This window comes from Salvelinus alpinus, chromosome 19 (assembly GCF_045679555.1).
Source record: "Salvelinus alpinus chromosome 19, SLU_Salpinus.1, whole genome shotgun sequence".
Taxonomy (NCBI): Eukaryota; Metazoa; Chordata; class Actinopteri; order Salmoniformes; family Salmonidae; genus Salvelinus; species Salvelinus alpinus.
Genome location: NC_092104.1, coordinates 32562665 through 32584978, shown reverse-complemented (window position 1 = coordinate 32584978; position 22314 = coordinate 32562665). Strand labels below are relative to the sequence as shown.

General features: G+C 46.5%; 1 protein-coding gene across 3 annotated transcripts in view; it reads right to left on the bottom strand.

Annotated features, from left to right (window-relative positions):
• Positions 1-2670: 2670 nt before the first annotated feature.
• The window catches only part of LOC139545384 (probable E3 ubiquitin-protein ligase HECTD4), a 79616-nt gene continuing 59972 nt past the window's right edge, over positions 2671-22314 (bottom strand). For all 3 annotated transcript variants that reach the window (XM_071353098.1, XM_071353099.1, XM_071353100.1), the window contains exons 42-75: positions 21461-21630; positions 21206-21321; positions 20969-21072; positions 20659-20820; positions 20370-20518; positions 20172-20251; positions 19826-19989; positions 19499-19736; positions 18725-18861; positions 18484-18610; positions 18132-18269; positions 17744-17880; positions 17485-17645; positions 17223-17404; positions 16473-16678; positions 16229-16359; positions 15890-16095; positions 15571-15750; positions 13986-15367; positions 13663-13870; positions 13343-13566; positions 13042-13187; positions 12527-12630; positions 12212-12335; positions 11500-11690; positions 11170-11316; positions 10841-10960; positions 10595-10750; positions 10385-10488; positions 9583-9804; positions 9069-9235; positions 8662-8857; positions 6905-7127; positions 2671-4816 (exon numbers count right to left, since the gene is read on the bottom strand). In XM_071353098.1, coding sequence (XP_071209199.1) covers positions 4680-4816; positions 6905-7127; positions 8662-8857; positions 9069-9235; positions 9583-9804; positions 10385-10488; positions 10595-10750; positions 10841-10960; positions 11170-11316; positions 11500-11690; positions 12212-12335; positions 12527-12630; positions 13042-13187; positions 13343-13566; positions 13663-13870; positions 13986-15367; positions 15571-15750; positions 15890-16095; positions 16229-16359; positions 16473-16678; positions 17223-17404; positions 17485-17645; positions 17744-17880; positions 18132-18269; positions 18484-18610; positions 18725-18861; positions 19499-19736; positions 19826-19989; positions 20172-20251; positions 20370-20518; positions 20659-20820; positions 20969-21072; positions 21206-21321; positions 21461-21630 — 6639 coding nt within the window. In that variant the 3' untranslated portion in view covers positions 2671-4679. The remainder of the gene's footprint in view (positions 4817-6904; positions 7128-8661; positions 8858-9068; positions 9236-9582; positions 9805-10384; positions 10489-10594; positions 10751-10840; positions 10961-11169; positions 11317-11499; positions 11691-12211; positions 12336-12526; positions 12631-13041; positions 13188-13342; positions 13567-13662; positions 13871-13985; positions 15368-15570; positions 15751-15889; positions 16096-16228; positions 16360-16472; positions 16679-17222; positions 17405-17484; positions 17646-17743; positions 17881-18131; positions 18270-18483; positions 18611-18724; positions 18862-19498; positions 19737-19825; positions 19990-20171; positions 20252-20369; positions 20519-20658; positions 20821-20968; positions 21073-21205; positions 21322-21460; positions 21631-22314) is intronic.

Genomic DNA, 22314 nt, shown 5'->3' with positions numbered 1-22314 from the left:
AGAACAGAAACAGAAATCAAAAGGAAAGTGAAGGATTTCTTTCTCCGTGATGATGTAAGTCATATAACGACCGGCCGCAAACAAACCATCACATGACTAAAGAACAAAATGCAGAAGAGTATTTGACTGACACAATGAAAAATCTGCATAGGAAATTCCTGTCTGAGGAACTAGGCCAGTTGTCCTATACCTCCTTCTGCCGCCTCAGAACATTTGGGGTTGTTACGCCCAATGACACTGATCGTGAAACTTGTCAGTGCAAAACCCATGAGAATGTACAGTTCATGGCAAATTCTCTTCACAGCCTTGGGCCTTTGTCCACCAAAAACCTTGAGGACATGGTCGACTCAAGTATGTGTGACACGAAATTGAACCTATGTGCTTATGGTGAATGTAAGGATTGCTTCCTCACCACTCATCCAACACTGAAACCTCCTGGGAATGTAGAAGTTCCTCTGACACAATGGAGACGATCCAAAAAGATGAAGAGAAGTGCTCCATGATAACCTTGAAGAGGGTCACAATAACAGAAACTGAACTGGTCAGTCAGTTTCAAGATAGGCCCGCCAAGTTTAGGCAACACATCTTTAATATCAAGTGGCAATACCGGGCCTATAGGGAGCTTAGGGAGAGTCTGAAGAACAATGAATGCTTGTTGCACATTGACTTCAGCAAAAACTATTCATGCAAATACAGTCAAGAGATCCAGTCCGTGCATTTTGGAGGATCTCACCAGCAAGCCACTCTCCACACTGGAGTGCTCCACACTGCTACATATCAACCACCAATTGCTTTTTGCTCCATTTCACCATCATGGAGACATGATCCACCTGCCATTTGGGCCCACCTTGATCCGGTTCTTGCTATGTTGAAGCAGAAGTACCCTGAAGTCAGCCAGCTTAATTTCTTTAGTGACTTGCCATCTACACAATACAAGCAAAAAGGGAACTTCTACCTAATTGCCACACAACCACATAAACAAGGCTTTCAAGAGGTCAACTGGAATTTCTTTGAGGCCAGCAACAGCAAGGGGGCACCAGATGGGGATCGAGGGGCCCTCAAGAGATCTGCAGATAGAGCAGTGCACCATGGAAAGGATATCCCAGATGCACAGGCCCTGTACACTGTCCTAAAGGGCCCCAACTCCTCTGTGGAGATGTTATTCATGTTGTTGAGGCAAGAGCAGAGGTAACCTTCCCTCCTCCCCATACACACATACATACATTTTTATTGTACAGTAGCTGGTTGAGTATTGAAATGTATAAGGTGTTTGTTACTCTTTATATCTTATCATATGCTATCTCTTCTCACCTCAGATGCCTGTCTTAGATGCCATTAAAGGAACAATGAAGATTCATCAGGTTATCAGTGTCTCACCAGGCCAGATAAAATACAGGGACATTACTTGTCTGTGCAAGAAGGATAGTAGCATGTTGGACTGTCTTTGTTTTCAGCTCAAAGAGGCAACTCTGGGTGACCCTGCAGCATCTAACCAGCTCCCTGCATCACATGACAAGCATGACACCATATGGCGACCTGGCTCTATTGAACTTAATCACGTAGGGGAGTGTTGTGTTGTCAATTATGACCATGAAGGATACCCTGGCGTCATCATGGATGTAGAGGAACATAACATTAAGGTGAAGTGCATCAAGTCCAAAGGAAAATATTTGTTGGCACTCTGATGGACAGATAATTTGTCTGATGCCAGAGCCACAGGCTGTTAATAAATGCTCTGTGCAGATGGAAAAATCCACCTGGAAGTATGTGGAAGAGCATTTGGGGTGAAAGGGGGGAGAGATGGAAAGATGGAGAGCAAGAGAGGGGGAGAGGAAGAGAGGGACAGGAATGTGTTTTAATGCTAATTCCAATGATTTTGTACTGGCAATGTATTTTTGAGTTGTTTTTCACAATGAATATGTAACTAAATAGCAGTTCCAGTGTTGTTACGACATGTATTACTATGTAGATGTCTATTCAGGGTTTAATTCATGTTCTGTCCTGTTATAGCTGTCCACCCTGTTACCTTGGCATCTTGTTCAAATTAATTCAGTTACATTGTCAAATATCAAGAATTTGTGTCATGTATTTTAGAGTAAGACACGGCCAACACCACACAATTATAAACGTGGATAAAATATAATTAATAACTGTCTCAATTTAGAAAGATAAGGTGAAAATTAGATGAAGTTCTATATAAAACCACACATTGTATACAAAATCTGTTATTTCTTTATAATTTGACCTGAACAAATGGACAGGGTTGACAAAAGCTTTATGAAAATGTAAATATTATTAAAATAGTCCAATGAAAGTAATTAAAGACAGTTAAGTGCATGTCTGTAACAGGTTGGACATATATGGCTGATTCACTGAAAATGTGTTTATAATGATCTAACTCTAAGTGCTGGAGCTTGGCAAACATGTTTTTCTACAAGTCTAATATTTCCTTTTTATAGTAAAACATTAAAGGAATACAAATTCTGAAATAAAAATGTTGCATGGTCCAAATGGCAGTTTTGTGATATTGACCCTCAAACAGAAAAAAATATAAAATATTGATGTGACTAAATCCTTCCGCTTAGCCTCCTTGGGCGCATAGGGCGTCCACCATGTGTTTTTCCTGCGTGTGTCTCCTGACACAAGAGAAATAAGTGAACAACAAGACGCTTACATCAAGAAATGTTTTATTGTGACAGAAATCTCAAACGCCATCTTATTCTTTACCCCTCTATAATCCATTTAGAGATCTGTGTTATGTTTCTGATGTGCAGAGGTAAGACAGTAAAAGTTAAGTTAATGCAAACATAAATAATTGTAATAAATATCAAGTAAATGTACAGCACACATTTTCTTATCGCAACACCCCTTTGTATGAATATGTCCGTTTTAATGGTCTATTCAAATCCTCCAAAAGGAGGTAAGAACAGAAAGAGAGTGTCCTTGTTAGCAGCGATTTACCCTTTAAAAGAACAAAACCAAACTAATTTGGCAAGCAATCCAAACATCCATCTTAAATATTTTGTGGTAGCTCTCATTGTGTTCTTCAAGTCCCATCCAAGTCAAATGGCTGTTTAACTCACACAAGAAAACATGTTTCACCATGGAGTAGAAGAGAATGAGCGATATAATCCATCTGAGTTCCAAGACATTAAGGTGACATATAACTAGTCATTTCAAAATTGGTAAAAAATCAAAACCCAACAAACTGGATATCCAATAAAGAATATCCTAGATATATCATTATAATCATATTTTTTCCCTGGAAGAATAGCGCAAAAAAAAATAAAAAAAATAATGAATTGTTGAAGTGAAGCAGTAATAAAAAAAAAAACTGCTATCAAATATAATGTAGAAGTCTATTTACATGTTTTCTTCTGTGAAGTCTTTACACAGCTAAAACATTTTGGTTATGGGTCAAATAAAACAAACAAAAAAGCAGCAGAACCACTGCTCATTCATCACAGGAAATATATAAAAAGGCTAGACCCCCTGGTGAGTGGATTGTGTGTGTTTGGCGGGGGGATTCGGGAAACACATTCAGTAGCACACAAGCAGTGTGGGAGGGCAGCTCGGGATAACAACATCTCCCTCAAATTTCACAAAGCAACACAAGTTTCACAACCTGAAATGCAAGTATAGCAGACCTGGCAACCCAGAAAGCCAGACTTGACAACCAGGTAGAGCTTTAGTCTGTTAGTCCAACTTCAGTGTACCTGACCTTACCCTGCTGCCACGGCTACTAGGATAGTTTCAAAACTCAAAACTGCAACCTCAGGTAATAGATTAATATGACTTTTTACAAGACTTATATACATACCCTCTTTATAGACTTAAATAAACCATATTCACTGTAAATATAGGCTGATAGTTAGTTATGTCTTTTAGCAGTCCATCTTTACAGGCAGTAACTATATAATGTCATATAGAGTGCTTGTCAACGTTTTGACTGCAGAGAGCTGACCTGGTAAAAAATTCGTAGAGTTCCTTTTAGATATTAAGTGGACTTCTATGTCAAACATCAAACAATGCACAAGCCTTGAATATTTTGAGTTTCCTTTTCACACAGAGCCTCCCTCTCCCCTTCTTGAGGAGGAGGTGCTTGTGGTAAAGGCATGCCTTAGAAAGAGTACCCTCTGGAAGGGTGGGAGGGAAGCAGTAAGAACTAACTAGAAGACCAAGTCCTCTGAACGAGGGATGGGGAGAAAAGTGAGGGGAAATAAGGTGGAAGAGAGTAACTTTCCCTATAATCAAAAAGGGTATGTGCCCTGTCACAGGTCCCTCCCACTATGTGTGTAGTGATCAGTCAGCTCACTGCCACTCCAAAACAGAAGAGATAACAACGTTAGTGTCAAGGAAAGTGGGGTTGAACTCCCCTACATCAGCTCTGAAAAAAATAGTCAAAACACACTCCTGAAATGCTCAATCTGATTAGAATGTTTTTGAAATTAAGCACGGGCACAAAGCCAAACATAAAACAAGTAGAAAAAAGAAAAGCTTCAGTGTCTTCTTGGTGAAGCAGGTTGGCCTTCTGTTCTGTGAGTAGTTCCAGGAGAGGGTGAAAGTAAAGTTGGGCAGAAGAGGGGTTGAGAAGGTGGGGCTGTATGGGTAATAAATAGTAGAGTTGGTGTTGAAGCTGCATTTATATGGAGGTGGTGTACTCCATCCATCAGGTCCCTTTAGCCGCTGAGAGGGTCCTCACGGTAGTGGATGGCGTAGCGCAGCTTCTCCAGCATCACATCCAGGGAGCTGTACTGGGGCAGCTTCACCATAAACATACAGGTCTCCACCCGGATGTAGCGAGAGTCTGGCGAACCTGGCAAACACACAAATAGGTAAACATACTGTATGAAGAAAAATAATCTTAAAACATTAAATGTAATATTTACATTTTAGTTTTTTTTGTAGGACACTGGCTTCTTACTTTATCATAATGAAAAAAACATCAGTTGCTAGGACGTGAAGAAGTTTTGTATTGCTTATGTTTTTGCTATTGTGAACTTGTGAAGTTGTACATACAACAGCCGGATCGGCAAGTCATGGTAAAACATAGATATGTTTTACTCGTGTTTCTAATCCTTTGCTACTACTAGTATGTAATTGACATTTGGCACTAATTGCAGGTGGAAATGTTACATGTATAATATAACCTTTAAAACATTAAACATCTGCAGAAAGACTCACTGCACTTCTACTATGTTCAAATTCTGTTCTGCTGAGAGTATTCTGTGCAGTCTGGAAAGTAATTTTCCATCAATTCCCTGTTCTCCATGTCAATAATGGCCCATAGTATGATTGTTATTGCCTGGAACAGAAGCAGGCTGTCTTGTTTAGGGACACTAACCTCTAATCTATGGAAGCTACTGTACTCATCAATCTAGTTTTACTGTTCATACTGTTGTGGTTGGAGTCTGACATTGGTTACATTTTTTTGTTGTCTAAAATATAAATAGTTGGGGTAAAAAGTCCTTTGAGCAGCTCTGACACTTTGGTCTACTCTAAATATTATTTGGAGTTTGATCATAAGGTCTGAGGTCATTCGTTTTAAAATAACAGCTCTGCATCTTCTCCACTGTCATGACTGTCCTGATCAGATCAGGTTACAGGAGACCACAACCCTACAGATTCTACCCTACAGATCTCTCACCCCAACAGAGGAGGAGAGATCTAGGGGTCTGAAGATGTGGGGTTTTTATGACCCCTCACGCCCATGGTAAATCTTAGGCCACAGACAACATTCCTTTGTCCTCTCACTATGGAGAACCAGCCTCAGAACATTAAACATGCAATAAAGGGACTTTGGAACAATGGTTTCCGTCAGCCACAATGGTGGTCATGACGATAGATGGAATATGAAAATGTATGTCATTTTTGTTTTGTTATTAAAGGTTAATAGATGACGTTATTACGAAAACATTGTAACTGTAAGAGTTTTCCTAGGATATGCTTGTGTCACGTTCCTGACCTATTTTTATGTTATTTTGATTATGTTTAGTTGGTCAGGGCGTGAGTTGGGGTGGGCATTGTATGTTGTATGTGTTTGGTTAGTCTATGGGTGTTGTATGTGTATGGGATAGTGTTTGTTAGGTTGTCTAGTTATGTCTATGGCTGCCTGGATTGGGTCTCAATCAGAGACAGCTGTCATTCATTTGTCTCTGATTGGGAGCCATATTTAAGGTAGCCATAGGCAGTAGGCTTTTGTGGGTGTTTGTTTCCTGTCTCTGTGTTTGTTCTGCACCAGATAGGACTGTCTCGGTTTTCACGGTTTGTTATTTTGTTATTTGTTAAATGTTCACGGTTATTGTTTAATTAAACATGTTGAGCACTGGCTACGCTGCATTTTGGTCCTCTCCTTCATCCCAAGAAGAAAACCGTTACAGCTTGATGTTTATACATTGTACGTTGTGTGGAAAATGTCCAAATCAAAGAGAATGTTTTGGTAAAGATGAAATGTGAAGTTAGTTGTCTAAAATTGGATTTGAGTAAAATCTAACTTGGTACGCCCAGAGAATTGCCCTAAAGGCGGTTACGCCCACTTCTGACCCGAGGGTATAAGACATGCGAGTTAAGAATGAACAGATCAGACTAAGTGACCCGAGCTGCAGCCAAGGTATAAAAAGTCAACGAACCCTAAACTCACGACACCCCATAGAACATCCCCTACTAATTAACACACAATACATCCAGGAAGGGTGAAAATAGAAAATAAATGTTTCAAAGTCCGTCCAAGTTTTAAGACAGTGTGAGCTAATAAGATAATAAACACAAAACACAATAAGACGATAAACACAATCCTCCCAAGAGGACATCAAGCACTTAGTAACCCGCGTGGCTTTGACTCGTGTGTCTGTTGTCCCACTACAATCTCCTATGACACACACCACTGACTTCTCCAGGCACTTACCTGCTCCCCCGTCCGGAGGGGCGATCTTCATGGGGTAGGGGGGTACGTGGGCAGTGTCTGGGCCCCCGTCCTTGCAGGGGCAGGTGAAGGGGACGCGCTCCTGGTTGCAGGCAAACTTGATGAACTTGCAGAGCTCCTCCTGAGTGAACACCTCCAGCGCCATCCAGAAGAACTCAATGTGCTGGTCGGTCTCCATCAGACCCACCTGATACATGGTGTGGGCCTACAGAGAGAGAGGTAACAGGGGTTCATGCAAAACAGGGACAATTATGGGACTCTTCTAGGCAAAAGACATTCACTATTAATGCCCACCAAAAATATTATCTTCTCATTACTCTATACTATAACTCTTACTTCTTAGTGGTGGATGAGGACGGGGGAGTGATGATTGAAGGTGTGAGTGTCCTAGAGTTTCAGAAGGGGATGTGTACAGTAGGTGTGAGTGTCCTAGAGTTTCAGAAGGGGATGTGTACAGTAGCTGTGAGTGTCCTAGAGTTTCAGAAGGGGATGTGTACAGTAGCTGTGAGTGTCCTAGAGTTTCAGAAGGGGATGTGTACAGTAGGTGTGAGTGTCCTAGGGTTTCAGAAGGGGATGTGTACAGTAGGTGTGAGTGTCCTAGTGTTTCAGAAGGGGATGTGTACAGTAGCTGTGAGTGTCCTAGAGTTTCAGAAGGGGATGTGTACAGTAGCTGTGAGTGTCCTAGGGTTTCAGAAGGGGATGTGTACAGTAGCTGTGAGTGTCCTAGAGTTTCAGAAGGGGATGTGTACAGTAGCTGTGAGTGTCCTAGAGTTTCAGAAGGGGATGTGTACAGTAGCTGTGAGTGTCCTAGGGTTTCAGAAGGGGATGTGTACAGTAGCTGTGAGTGTCCTAGAGTTTCAGAAGGGGATGTGTACAGTAGCTGTGAGTGTCCTAGGGTTTCAGAAGGGGATGTGTACAGTAGCTGTGAGTGTCCTAGAGTTTCAGAAGGGGATGTGTACAGTAGCTGTGAGTGTCCTAGGGTTTCAGAAGGGGGTGTGTACAGTAGCTGTGAGTGTCCTAGGGTTTCAGAAGGGGATGTGTACAGTAGCTGTGAGAGTCCTAGGGTTTCAGAAGGGGATGTGTACAGTAGCTGTGAGTGTCCTAGGGTTTCAGAAGGGGATGTGTACAGTAGCTGTGAGTGTCCTAGGGTTTCAGAAGGGGATGTGTACAGTAGCTGTGAGTGTCCTAGAGTTTCAGAAGGGGATGTGTACAGTAGCTGTGAGTGTCCTAGAGTTTCAGAAGGGGATGTGTACAGTAGCTGTGAGTGTCCTAGAGTTTCAGAAGGGGATGTGTACAGTAGCTGTGAGTGTCCTAGAGTTTCAGAAGGGGATGTGTACAGTAGGTGTGAGTGTCCTAGGGTTTCAGAAGGGGGTGTGTACAGTAGCTGTGAGTGTCCTAGAGTTTCAGAAGGGGATGTGTACAGTAGCTGTGAGTGTCCTAGGGTTTCAGAAGGGGATGTGTACAGTAGCTGTGAGTGTCCTAGGGTTTCAGAAGGGGATGTGTACAGTAGCTGTGAGTGTCCTAGGGTTTCAGAAGGGGATGTGTACAGTAGGTGTGAGGTGGCAGGGAGGGTGGGGTATATGTATTAGCTACCTCGCACTCTCTGCGGGGTTGGAAGAAAGCGGATGTTTTCGGTTTTCATGGATACAGTATTTTCAACCTAACTTCCGTTTCCCCTGAAAAACGGATGTGGGGACTCCGCTAAGGCGTTTTTACGCCTGCTACGTTAGGTTAGCTACCTTGAGAAACTCCAGGTTGATGTAGGGCAGGCCACAGGTTCGTAGCTCCACCTCCAGGGGGCTGAGCATGGTGATGAGCTGCAGGGGGATGATGGAGCCCAGGCCCGCTCGCACCGCTGTCATACACTCCACATTCTGCAGCTCCCGCAGGCGCAGGCCCCGCACTGCTCGCGCATACACATCCTTATTCTGCCAGCTACAAACACACACAGGACAGACAGTGTAGAGGGATAGAGGGGTTAAACAGAGATAGCACATTCTGTGAAAGTCAGAAATTACTGTACTGAAAGGACAAAATGATTTGGAGAGAAAAACTGACGACTAAAGGGAATCGCATAGAAAACATCAACAGAGACCCATATGAACTAAACAAGTCCCTGGGCCATAGAGGCAGAATGTCACTGTACCTGACACCAAGGTTGTGACCCCCCTGGCACAGGTCCACCTCCTCTCCAGTCATAGTGATGTAGGTGAAGGTGCAGCAGGGCCGGCTGGGGGAGTCAGGACTCTCTCCTGAGTGGTGCTGGGTCGAGATCTCTGCACACAGGGCCTCCAGATCGTCCTCGTCACTCACCTGGGTTGCAGAGGGAAAGGGTCAGGAACACTGTTCTTGGGAACAAGGGTGGGAAGTGGTAAGGTGAAACTACAGTCTGGGTTTGAACTGTAGAAAGCAGAAGTCAGTAGTGACTGTATGGAGTTTACAATAGAAAGGGACTGGTCAATAAGCTAGCTATTGGCCGAACCATGGAAAATCTGCATACAGCATCACCAGTTTGTTTCTGGTTTGTTTTTGTTTCTGGTCAGAGCTTTCAAAACTTCCAGGGAGTCAGGGAGTAAGTCAGTTCCTCCTTTCATTTTCAATATCACATCAACTTCTCCAGAAACATGACCTATATGCATGTCTAAATGACTGTCTCTTACACCCTCAAACTTCTTGACGTAGTTGTATGTGAGCAGGTCGGCCTCCTGCAGGTCCTGCTCTGGGTCCAGAGGCTCGCCCACCAGGCTCTTCCAGAAGGAGCCCAGCAGGTCCAGGGGCAGGGGCACGTCTGCCCGGATGGCGATGCCCAACAGCTGGCCAAAGAACTGCAGCAGCTGCTCCTCCGCATAGCTGATCGGACAGGGCGTCAGAATATACTTCCCCTTTGGAACAAAACAGCACAGAAGCAACACAATCAAGTTAGAGACTCTTCTTGCCTATCAGTAAACAGTGATCACTGGCTATGTAGTGCTCAACTGGTTTGCAATCCAGACACGATTTACACTCCTATTATAAACTGGGTGGTTCGAGCCCTGAATGCTGATTGGCTGACAGCCATGGTATATCAGACCGTATACCATGAGTATGACAAAACATTTATTTTTACTGCTCTAATTACATTGGTAACCAGTTTATAATAGCAATTAAGGCACCTCAGGGGTTTGTGATATATGGCCAATATACCACGGCTAAGGGCAGTGTCCATTCCGCGATGCGTCGTGCCTAAGTCGTGCCTAAGAACAGCCCTTAGCTGTGGTATATTGGCCATATACCACACCTCCTCGGGCCTTACTGCTTAAATATATACTGTGGGGAATAGGATTAATACATATGTACACAAACTATTGAGACATTCTCATCGTTCCTGGTGTTAAAATGGTGCTGCAACCAGGGAAGGCAGATGGGCGGGTCACTGTACCTTGTTGCGGTGAAGGCAGATGGGGGTGGGGGGGAACACTGTACCTTGTTGCGGTTGGCTGCTGCACTGGGGCAAGGGAGCAGCAGGGAGAGGGCGGAGCTCTGGAGTTCCTTACACACCTGCCACAGGAAGTGACGAAAGGAGCCGCCTGGGGGAGTCACAGAAGTCAGGGGTCAACTTAGACAGTGTTTCAGTCTTATCAAACAGAGTTTATTCCTATAGGACAAAGGTGGGAGAAGAAGGTTGATACTAACTGGTGCCGTGGACCTCCTCTCCAGTGAAGCGGATGTTGAAGGCATAGGTGGGGTCTCCTCCGCTGGCCAGCTTCACACACAGCTGGGACGAGGGCACACAGGCTAGCTGGCGTGCCGCCTGGCAGAAGTAGGTGTTCTCTGAGGAACGGATCTCTCCTGGAGGAACACACACCATCAACACTCAACGTAGAGGGCATTACGTGAATAAACGTAAAACAGGGCTCTGGCCTTGTCCTGTGAGCTCACCTCCAACAATCTCCAGAGGGTCCAGTGTGATCTCGGGGGCAGCGTGGTCTGCAGTCCGCTGTACTGTGGCGTTCAACACCTGGTTCATCACTATCACTTTGTTATCATAGAACACCAGGCCTGCATAGAGATAGGGTGGAGGTAGAATGAGTAGGTCAGCAAGACTGTTTTAATACTGTTCATATGCCCCACCTACAGCTTAAACAATTTAACAACCAGTCAATTCCCTGACACAACACCACTCCTTAATGATCCATACAGCACACTGTTGCTGTGTGTCATTGACCTGATGGAGCAGTTCTGATATGTCATTTTTGTGTGTGTGTCACCTTTGGCCCCAGAGAGCAGTGCTGCGATGCTGTTCTGGTAGGTGTGTGTTTGTCTCAGCTCCACCAGGGGCAGGAAGAAACTCTCCAGGGTGTTGTTGAGAGACTGCAGTAGAGCAAAGCGCAGACGCAGGCTCTCCACAGGCACATCTACACACACACACAGGGGAAATGTGAACACAGAAACACAAGCAAATACACATTCCCACCCACTCACTCACTAACACGCGCTTACACTCATGATTACTGATGTCCAATACCACACAAACACGTGTAAAAATAGACTGTGTATGTAAACTAATGACGTGGTATGTCAGTGAGTAGGTCACATACTAAGAAGACAGGCCACGCGTGGGTCAGCGACGTCACTGGGCTCCAGGTAGGCCTCATGGGGGTGCAGCCTGGCAGGTGTGATGGCCAGGTGACCACACAGCCTGTTGATGTACTGAACCAACGCTACGTCCATCTCCAGACTCCACCTCCTACAGGCCTTCTGGGCATGCCGCGTGTCTATACAGGTACATCTGGAAAACCAGAGGAGAGGGAATACAACTTAATTTGATCACTATTGTTGCTGAGAATTTTTCTGCACAGCAGGAAATCCAAACGTGTAGTATATTTGATGTTTAAAAGGCTTCTAAAGTTTGTAATTTCCACTTTAAAATGTCAGACTTGATTTGCCCTAACGAAAAATGTATCAACCCTTACAAAAATGTCAATGAATTATAATCCACATTTCCTGTTGAAAACTGGCTCAAATCAAGTGTATAATATGGTTTAATCTGGCACCAGCTGGCTTTCTCTAATTACAGAGATTACATGTACTGTACAGTGCAGTATAGTGTGTGATTCAGATGATTAAACGTGACATTTCTTAGCGTACATCATGTGTAAATGTGTGATGTGTGTTGACGTAACAATCACAGTGTGTTCCATGCTCTAAATGTTTACAACCTGCTCCAGTCACGTGTGTTCCGTTCCACACTCTGCTCGGAATGTGAAGGCTGACTGCAGAGACTGGAGGGGGGCGGGTCGCCAGGCTCACCTTTCAAAGTGAAGGTCGTAACCGCAGGCCAGAATGGCCCTCCACACGCTACGGATGTCCTGCTTGGCCCGGTCCACAGCAAACTTATGGAAGCCCTCCAGAGTCAAGTACTTCTCCTCTGGGACTACGTGAGAGGGGTGAGGGAGGAGACAATACATGTATAAATACATTAACAGTCAGACACACAGATGCATGGACTTTATGCTCTCAGTTTCCATCTAGTCATCTACATTCTAACTGGAGGGAACTGTTCCCTCAGCTCCAGAGAGATATTGGCTAGACAGATGGGTAACATGAGAGGGTACAGAGTGGTACCTTCAGGCTTCTTGGCAGGAGATTTCTCTGTGTCCTTCTCATCAGGCCTGGATTTCTCAGGGGACTTGGGCTTCAGTACAGTCTTCTTCTCACTCAGTGCAGTCCTGATAGAGACATGGAAAAGGTCAGGAACAGGGGCCAATGGAAAATGTCTGTCCAAATGAGTACTGACGAATGTCATGGCTGAAATAACAGCATACTAAACAAGGCTTGATTTGATGATTAAGCATAATAAGAAACATTTAATCACTCTCCATTTTTCTTCTGTAAGTGGATAAAGAATCCACAGAGAACAGTTTTTATTGCTCTTTTTTTGTTTCTTAAAATGAGAAATTAATTCGAAAGACTCGCTATTTAAGTAACACATTTGAGCGTGGGAAGCATTGAGAGAAGGCTCTTAGGGGGAGTGTAATTTTGAAACCCACTACTTTCCATAATTACAGGTGGGGGTGGAAACTATTTAAGAAAATGGTGTTTAGGGTGGCATTGTGTGTGTGGTGAGGGACAAAACTCACCTGACGCTGTTGAGCACAGACTTCTCCTTGCTGGGTGGTTTGGTGATTGGTCTCTTGGTGCTCACAACCTTGCCTGCGTGCTGTTCCTTACCTGCCTTGCTGTATTTGTTCTTGTTGGGCTTGGGGGTGCCATATTTACGCAGAATCTGTGGAACATATAACACTGCTCAGACAAACATGGCTGCAGATGCATATAGATGAGTGTGTGTGTGTTTGTAAAATCATGTGGATGAGGCAGGGTCAATTAAGCATTAATCTATTTTGTTGTCTTCAAACACTCATGATGGGGGGGTGTACCAACCTGCGTCAGTTGGTCCTCCAGCACCTTCTTGGGCGGCCGTACATTAGTAAAGAAGACGTGGAGGAGGTTTCCAGTGGTCTGGGAGGTGATCTGCTCCTTGCTCAAGTAGATGTCTGACACTTTGACAGGCTTGGCTGGTGTGAGGCTGAGCATCTGCTCTGAGTGGACACAACTCTTGAAGATGTCCATCAGCACATCTCGTGCACTTGGAACCAACTTGTCCCCTGGGAACACAGGAGAAAAGATTAAGACCCCTCCAGATGTAGGACTTTTGTCTGTATTGATACAGAGTACAGATGACTGAGCCATAAACTACTTGCCTCTGAGAGACTTGTTCAGGAAGTAGTCCTCAAGGGCGGAGCTACCCTGTGTGTCAAACAAGCTTTGGTTGACGCTGGAGGCTGTGAGGATCTCCTCATTGGTCAGCTCCATCAGCTCCTCCTCACCCTCCAGGCTGGATAAGCCAATCAAGTCGCTGCTGTTGAAGAGGCTAGCGCGGATCTTTTCCACTTTGGCTCGGGCGCGAACCTACATTCAGGATGTGCAAAACAGATGAAGGACATGCAAGTCTGTCTCCATCAAAGCAAAAAAAAAATATTAATCAACAATATCAAGTTCTTTGTAAAATGCACTTGTGACCCACCTCTATGACAGCATAGCCCTTGATGGGCCGGGCCAAGATGGAGGTGCTGGAGTACATGGAGCCCCCGTCTGACACAGAGGCTCTTTCTGCGTTGTCCAGAGGTTCCCCCAGGCTGCCAAGACTGCCCAGGCTCCCCGTGCTGCACAGGGAGATATCCAGGCTCTCCTGGCTGGACACCGTGTGGGGATCCAGGGGCGCTTGCTGTGGGGAGGGGACGGTCGAGGCTGCAGCCACAGGGGTGAGAGGTGGGGCAGCCAGCAGCTCCTGGTCCACAGAGAGCTCACTGGCAGTGCGGGTCACGCCCCCCTGAGAGGAGCTGCAGATGGAGGTCTGGCTGGTGGAGGCCGAGGCCGAGACACTCATGGCTGGAGTCACGCTGCTGGAGCTGTCTGGGCTCTCGTTGCTGGGGAAGGGGCGCCCAGGCTCGGGGGCTGCTTTGCCGTCCAGGGGGGTGGACACCCCGGCTCCTGCCTTGGGCTTCTTAGGTTCTTCCTCCTGCAGGGGGATGAAGATCTCGTCCTTGAAGAGTCCCCCGTGGGCATGGCAGGCTCTGCGGATGGCGCTGCGCACCACAGCCTCCTCCAGGTGGGTAGGGATGCCAGAGAGCACCAGCAGACGGCTGTGAGCGGTAGGTCCCACCAGGGCCTGGCAGGCGTCCGTCACAGCATCACTTGTCACACTCAGCCCCTGGGGATCCTTGTTGGCCAGGTGACGGAGGATCATGAGCAGGGTGAGGCCACGGTGGAACCACAGCATGTCCTCAGGTTTACTACCGGCCATGTTGAGCAGGGCGCTGTCGCTCTCTGACAGACGAGCCCCTCCAGCAGAACCCTTCTTCCCTGAGGCCACTGCGGCCACTGCTGCTGCCGCACGCTCCCTCTTCATCTTCACCTTCTTACGCTTGGAGAGCAGGCTGGGGCTCTGGGGGGTCTGGCCTGGGGAGGAGGAGGAGGATGAGGAGGAGTCGCTGAGATTAGGGGCACTGGTGGAGGACAGGGCTCCCACTCCTGAGCACCCCATGTTGAGGGGGACGGTGACCTCAGCTACAGCCAGGCACACCTCCATCAGGGCGTGGAAGTAGGTGGAGAATCTGCTCTGCTCAGTCCCCAGGGCCAGGCCACTGCCACCAGAGGAGGAGCCCCCTGCTCCGGCCCCTGCAGCCACCCAGCCCTGAGTCTCCCGGTCATACAGCTTGCGGAGCTCTGTCTGCAGGGCCATGAGCACGGCCAGGCAGGGGTTAAGCAACAGAGCGATGGAGCTGGACAGGCCTGCAGGGCTTTTCCGCTGCTCCAGGTGGTGGATCTTACGGAAGAGCTCAGCCAGCAGGTGGAAGGAGAGTTCCTTGATGCAGGGGGCCAGATCTGTGGTCCATAACAGCCCACCTAGAACGTCACAGACAGGAAGAGAGAGGGAACAGAAACTCTTAGAAAATAGTGACCAACTTGTTGTCAGCACAAAACAGGATGCAATATTAGTCCCATACAACGAGTGACTGAAGGTTATGGAAAAGATGTAGACGTTGGACACCTCATGGATCGCCATGGATGCAGACATTTCAAAGATTTTATGGAAGTGTAGCACCTACCCAGCAGCTCCACCACCTGCAGCAGCACAGACGAGGGCACAGTGTCCAGCTCCTCCTCAGAGTGCTCATTATTCTCCCCTAGCTTCCACGTCAGCAGCTGCTCAGCAAACGCCATAGCCAGGGGGAACTCCAGTGGCAGGGAGTGCAGCACCAGCACCGCGCCAGGAGGGGGCGACACCCCTGAGAGAGAGACAGTGAAACAAACCAAGCTATTATAAATACATGTTAATCATTTGAAACAGAGAGAAACATAATTAACATATATATGCTGTATATAGTTATTACTGTAAGCCAGGACTAGGGGAGATCAAGCACTCACCCAGTTTGATGTGCACTTTGTCGGTGGGGATGATGACAGTGGGGAACTGGTTGGTAGTGGGAGGGGGGGTGAGGCCTGTGTTGGAGGGTGAAGCATCCAGAGGGTAGCACACCGCCTCCATCAGGTTGAGCTGGCCGTTCCTGCGCACCTTGTGACCAAGGCCATAAACCATAACCCGCGCCCATGGGGCTTTGTACAGGGAGGAGCTAGTGGGGAAGAGAGGAAACGCGAGAGAGGCAGAAAATGGGAGCACTGTAAGACATCTAGGATGGTCAAGGGTCATGGGTTAAACTTAGATATAGGTAATTGGATACAAAAAAGTATGTTAAATTAGCTCACTCTTTGCGGCAGCCTAGTTGGCTCTCTTTGCAGGAGACGATCACGAAGGCAGCACCCGGGAAGTTGACATCCATGCTGACCTTTGACTCTGATACCGGGAAGTCCTCTGAAGTGAACTGCTCTGGTGCATTCTACATAATGGAACAAGGGAAATAAAGATGAACCATATTAAAACAAAAGATCTCCGTCCCTGGGGAAATATACATTCAGCCACATTCGGGTCATTAGTTAACCCTGTGCAGACCTGTAGGAAGCAACAGATCTGCTTGGTGAGCTCCAGCAGGCTCTCCTCCCCCTGGTGCAGGGCGCGGGTGATGGCCACGGTGAGCCACTCCCGGATGGGCTGTGCGTTGCCCTGGTAAAACAGTTCTGTGGGAGAACAGCTCTGGCCCTGCAGATTGTGGAGTAGAGACTGGGCCAGCAGGATGGCGCTGGAGCTGATGGTGCCATCTGCAGGACAAACAGAGAACACTCAGCACAAAGATCATGGAAAGGTTGCCTAATAAATCAGTCTGTGATACCAGCTCTGGTAACACAGTCTGAAATAAAGCACTGCAAACATTTTGAAAGATTTCTTACAAGCCAGAATGTCGCATGCCTTAGGTGATGAGCAAACAAATCGTGATAGCCACACACAGAGACCTGCGTTTTGAAGTCGGTTTAATAATATTTCCTGTGGATATTTTGTCATAAATTTCCACCGGCAGCAGGACAAAATCAGTGGACAACAGGTGAATATATTCAACATTCTGACTTGTAAAGGGACTGTTTGGAATTTTGGAATCTAAATGTTGGAGACGATAGTGGATGCTTGACCAGTCTACACTCAGATTCTTAGAGGCTAGGGGAAAAGCAGACTCCAAATCACTCCATTCAGTCAATTGTACACCTAAAAATCCATGTGTTATTTCAGTCTAGTCCATTTTCTAACTTCATTCTATTTAACCCATTATTTTCCGTGGATCATCATGTCATCCAGAGAGGGTCCACTCACCAGGCAGAGGCGGAGCTAGCAGCTGATTGGACAGCAGCTGCAGGTGTTCCAGAGTGATGTCTCTAATGGCTGGGATGTGGAGGAGGCGGGTGAAGGTGTGGGGGCTCTTGGGGGCAAAGATGTTGAGTAGCGCCATGCGGCAGTAAAGCCGAGCAAGGGCACTCTCACAGCGCAGAAGCTCCCTGAAACACAGCAGGCCACGGGGGATGATTTACAGTTCATAGCAGTGTGTTATTTCAGCGTGTGTGTGTGTGTTAGTTACCTATGGATCTGGATGTTACTGCTGTCGAGATTAACAAGGCCATTGGCAGCAGTACGGCGGGATCCAACAGGGGGACGCTCCAGCATCTCAATGGGATACCAGTACCTTACCAGCACCCCCTCACTGCGCAGGTACGTCTCTACCTGTACCAGCTCATTCACCTGAAAACACAGACACACACAGTAAGTAACAAGAGACAAAGCTTAACTTATTTTCGCTTTGTTTCTATGACGACTGAAGTGAAGTGTTCCACACTCACTGAGTCCACGTCCAGAACCACTCCGTGCAGACCGAAGGTTTTCAACATTCCTCGGATGGCAAACTTGGGCAGGGCTGTTCCGCCTGTGGTGCTGTTGGTGTTGTTGCTGTCTGGACAGCGGATGACCACGGTCAAACCTGAGACGAGGAAACATACTGTATAAGTAAGGGCAAAGCCGGGTAACACTACAGCCTATATGTTCATAATGATAATGATCATTACAAAAAAAATCTTAAAAGAAAATAGCGCTTCAGTAATTGTTAAACCAGCTATCAGGAAAACTCCTGTGTTTACTAATGTATTTACAGTGAGGGTCAAAGGTGATGAAAACAATAACGGTTCAATAACCGAGGTCTCTGGCATGGTGGTGGGTGCAAGTGCAGGGTACCTTTGCGGACTTTATCGATGGTGAACTTGTTGGCCTCATCCTTGATGTCCTCGATGGTGGGGAGGTAGAGGTCCCGGGGGATGCCACCGTTCTCTTCATACAGGAACTCCACTGTCTGCCGGGCTATGTCAACCATGCCTGCACAACATTTCAAGCAATAAAAACACCACAAAGAACAAACTTCAAAAAGCATTCCTTCAAAAAAGTCAAACAGTAGAGTCAATGGGGAGCTGCTCTTTAAACAGAGCTACAGGGTTGACCACCTCTTACCACCTGGTTTTCAGCGAGCGAGTGTCCCAAGCTGCTCAAAGAGCAGAGGAGCAGAAACGAGAGACTGAACATAAATCCTCACCCAGCTGCAGTGCTCCCTTGATCTGGTCCAGACCAGACTTCCTCTCTGCCTCATTGCGGAAGCGACGGCGGATGGTGGGGAACACCTTGGTCTCCCAGGCCTTCACCAGCAGGGCATAGTGGTCCTCCTGGGTGGGTGAAACGGTACACTCATGCCAACAGTGAAAAACCAGGATACCAAAAAGTGAATGTGTTATTTGAAGGCTCTTCTCAGAACCATAAGCACCAGATATTCAACTCACCCTGGGAACATCGTCATCATCTTCGTCATCACTCTCGTCGTCAGCGATAGGCGGGGGGTGTGCTTCAGGCCCTGAGGTGACCAGGTTCTCGTAGCTCAGCTCTACCTTGTAGAGACACGACGAGTCACTGTTGTACTCTGTCCCGACAGGGGAGGACAAACAACAAAGCCAGTTCTTACAAACGTTACCAACTGGGAGACATATACACAGACCAGACAGTGAGGGTGAGGACTGCGGGGGCGGGGTTTGGGTTGACCAAACAGCAAACGCAACCGAGGACTGAACTCACACCAAGTTAAAAGGTCCAATGCAGCTGTTTTCGATATCAAATCATTTCTGGGGAACATTTAAGTACCTTACTGTGATTGTTTTCAATTAAAAATGGTAAAACATTTCTCAATAAATAATTTTGCTAGGACTGTCTGGGAGTGGGGAGGAGAAAACTGAAAAGTTGCTGTTACTGGCAGAGCGGTTTGAAACTCTTTTCTTGTTGGTCTATTAACTAATTTACCGCCAAATTATGTCACTAGGAAGGCCAATACTCCCTCCCACCAAAACAGGCAGACATTTCAGACAGTCTTTTCAAACAGCTCTTACACTAAAAGGATCATCATCATTTACACAATTTCACAGTATTATTTAACCTTTAACACAGGAAAATCACCTTTTTGACTGCACTGGGCCTTGAAGTAAAACAACACATTTTAGGTTACGTGACCGGAAGGTAACTGAAACACATGCATTTGGTGAAAGGGGAAAGTGAAAGGAACATACGTTGCTGAGCAACTGCTACCGCGGCGATCCGACAGGGAGGTCCGTGGGATCCAGAGTCAGATGCCACACTAGCACCCGCATCATTGTCGCTGTCGGATGCCATGGCGAAGGGGAGGGCCTCGAAGTTGGCACTGATTTCCTCTGCCAGGTCAACACAAAAGTCAGCAGCATTGCGGTGTGCTTGGCCCTCTGCGTACGCAAATGCCCGGCAACCAAAGTTGGCACGAATCTTTGTGTTCTAAACAAAATGCAAAACATACCATGATGACATACAAGCTGCATTAATTAGGCTTTATCTTGTTTAACTTGTTATCTTGTTTTACCCACCTTCTTCTGAATGTGCACCAGAGGCCACATGCCCCCTGCTACATCCTCCAGGAAGGGGCTGAGGCGGTGGCCACAGTAGGTGAAGTAGACCCGCCCTTTAGAGACCTGGCCAGGGGGTGGAGGGGTGCCCTCAGAGCGCTCCCAGCCAATGCCCGCCACATCCCCTGTAAGCAGGAAGAGAATGGTCACCATCCAAGATACAGTTCAAAATCAGATGTTTCACCAAAATGTTATAAATATGCAATACACATTGGTTCCATAAGCAAAAAAAAGTCAAATGAATGATGGAAAAATAGGAGGTAGGTGATATTATGAAACTAGATGAGAGGATTGTTTCCCATCTCACCAGGAAGTAGGGCTACGTCCAGCCTCACACTCTTCCACTGCAGCAGACTGGAGCCATTATAGTGCACAGCCCTACCATTACTGAAAGAGAGAGGGGGAGGATGAAAAAGACAGGAAAGAAAAGTCAGCACTCAGTCACAGACAGGGCAGTGGGAAACCTCACAGAGATTACATATGTCAAATCCATAGGAGCACATACTTGTGAAAGAGGCAGGTGCCAACAGGATTGGTCCATGCTCCGTCTCTCTTCTCCGCCTCTGTGGCAAAACCAAAAGACACAATAGGGCTGCTGTCGTCTTCCGAGTCTCCATAGGAGACAATCTCTATTTCCCAGTAAAAGGAAGGAGCCTACAGGAAAAAGAGGGAGAGGAATTTAAAGATTCCAAATGAGTCAACCTGCTTCATAAGCATGCAAAACTGAATTATCATTAATATTAAACCTAGCATGTGCCATTCCCAAGACATCCAGTAAGTGTAGGGGTGCCCACCTGAACAGGTACAGGTGAGGTGGCATAGATGAAGGTTCCCCTGGGCAGGCCTCCTCCAGCGCTGGGGTCGGCCAGGAAGGTGACGGAGGTAAGGCGGGATGAGAACATGCAGGCACGCACTGGAGGGAATACCCTGGTTGGACTCCATGTAATCTCCTTGGGCTAGGGAGATATAGACCGGAGCAGAGAGAGTTACAAGGCCCCACAAACTTTAAACTGAATCCCTTCATCCCTCAAAAAAATCCTAGTATGGTTTTATGTCAGTTATTCGATCAGTAGATCAATGAGTAGAGGCTACAGCGACACCCACCTGGCACCTGTCTGTCTGGAGGGGAGGGGGTGGCGGTCGAGCGCAGTCTCGGTACAGCATCCTCACTCGCTCACACTGTGCCTCGACCATGCCCAGACGCTCCCCTGCACAACACAGCACAATCAATACTACGGTCATAGAGAAAATATGGCCAGTAAAAGTACAGTCATGCTGCATTGTAGAAGTTGTGTCATCATTGAGCACTATGCTACTGGGTGAGAGTGGGTGGTCACTCACCAGGACTGCACTCCTGGGCCACTAGGTTAAGCACCTCCACAGCAGCAGGACACTGCTGAATGAACTCTTCACAGAACGAGCTGTCCTCCAGGAGCTGGGCCATCACCAGACATGCCCTGGGAGCCAAACACAACAGACACATTTAAACCTCCACACTAACTAAGCAAAACAAATGTATGACATACAGGTGCAGACACACATTTGGCGGAGCAGCAAAGCATCTTGACCGAGGTAATGTCCTCATTAGTGATTTACCTGGTCCTGATTTCAGCCAGCAGGCGGACAGCGGCCATGACAGGACTAGAGCCATCTCCTGAGGCGGGGAGGGAGGTGTGGATGGACAGACTACCCTCCTGTGGCAGGAGCATGGACTGTACCGCCTGCACCACCTTCTCTGTGATAGACAGCTTGTAGAGGGGCAGCGCCTGGGAGAGAGAGGGGGAGAGGGACATTGATGAGAAGAGAACATTAAATTAGTCTACTGCTATCATACATTAAAGCCTTATGTGCACTTGCATCATTTCCAGTCGATTTACATGTGTTAGTTGTATGTTTTAGTTGCATGTGTTAGTTGTATGTGTTAGTTGCATGTGTTAGTTTTATGTGTTAGTTACACGTGTTAGTTGTATGTGTTAGTTGTATGTGTTAGTTACATCTGTTAGCTACATCTGTTAGTTACCTGTGTTAGTTGTATGTGTTAGTTACATGTGTTAGTTGTATGTGTTAGTTACATGTGTTAGTTACATGTGTTAGTTGTATGTGTTAGTTACATGTGTTAGTTACATGTGTTAGTTGTATGTGTTAGTTACACGTGTTAGTTGTATGTGTTAGTTACATGTGTTAGTTGCACGTGTTAGTTGCACGTGTTAGTTACATGTGTTAGTTACATGTGTTAGTTACATGTGTTAGTTGTATGTGTTAATTACACGTGTTAGTTGTATGTGTTAGTTACACGTGTTAGTTGCACGTGTTCGTTGCACGTGTTAGTTACATGTGTTAGTTACACGTGTTAGTTACACATGTTAGTTGTATGTGTTAGTTACAGGTGTTAGTTGTATGTGTTAGTTACACGTGTTAGTTACATGTGTTAGTTACACGTGTTAGTTACA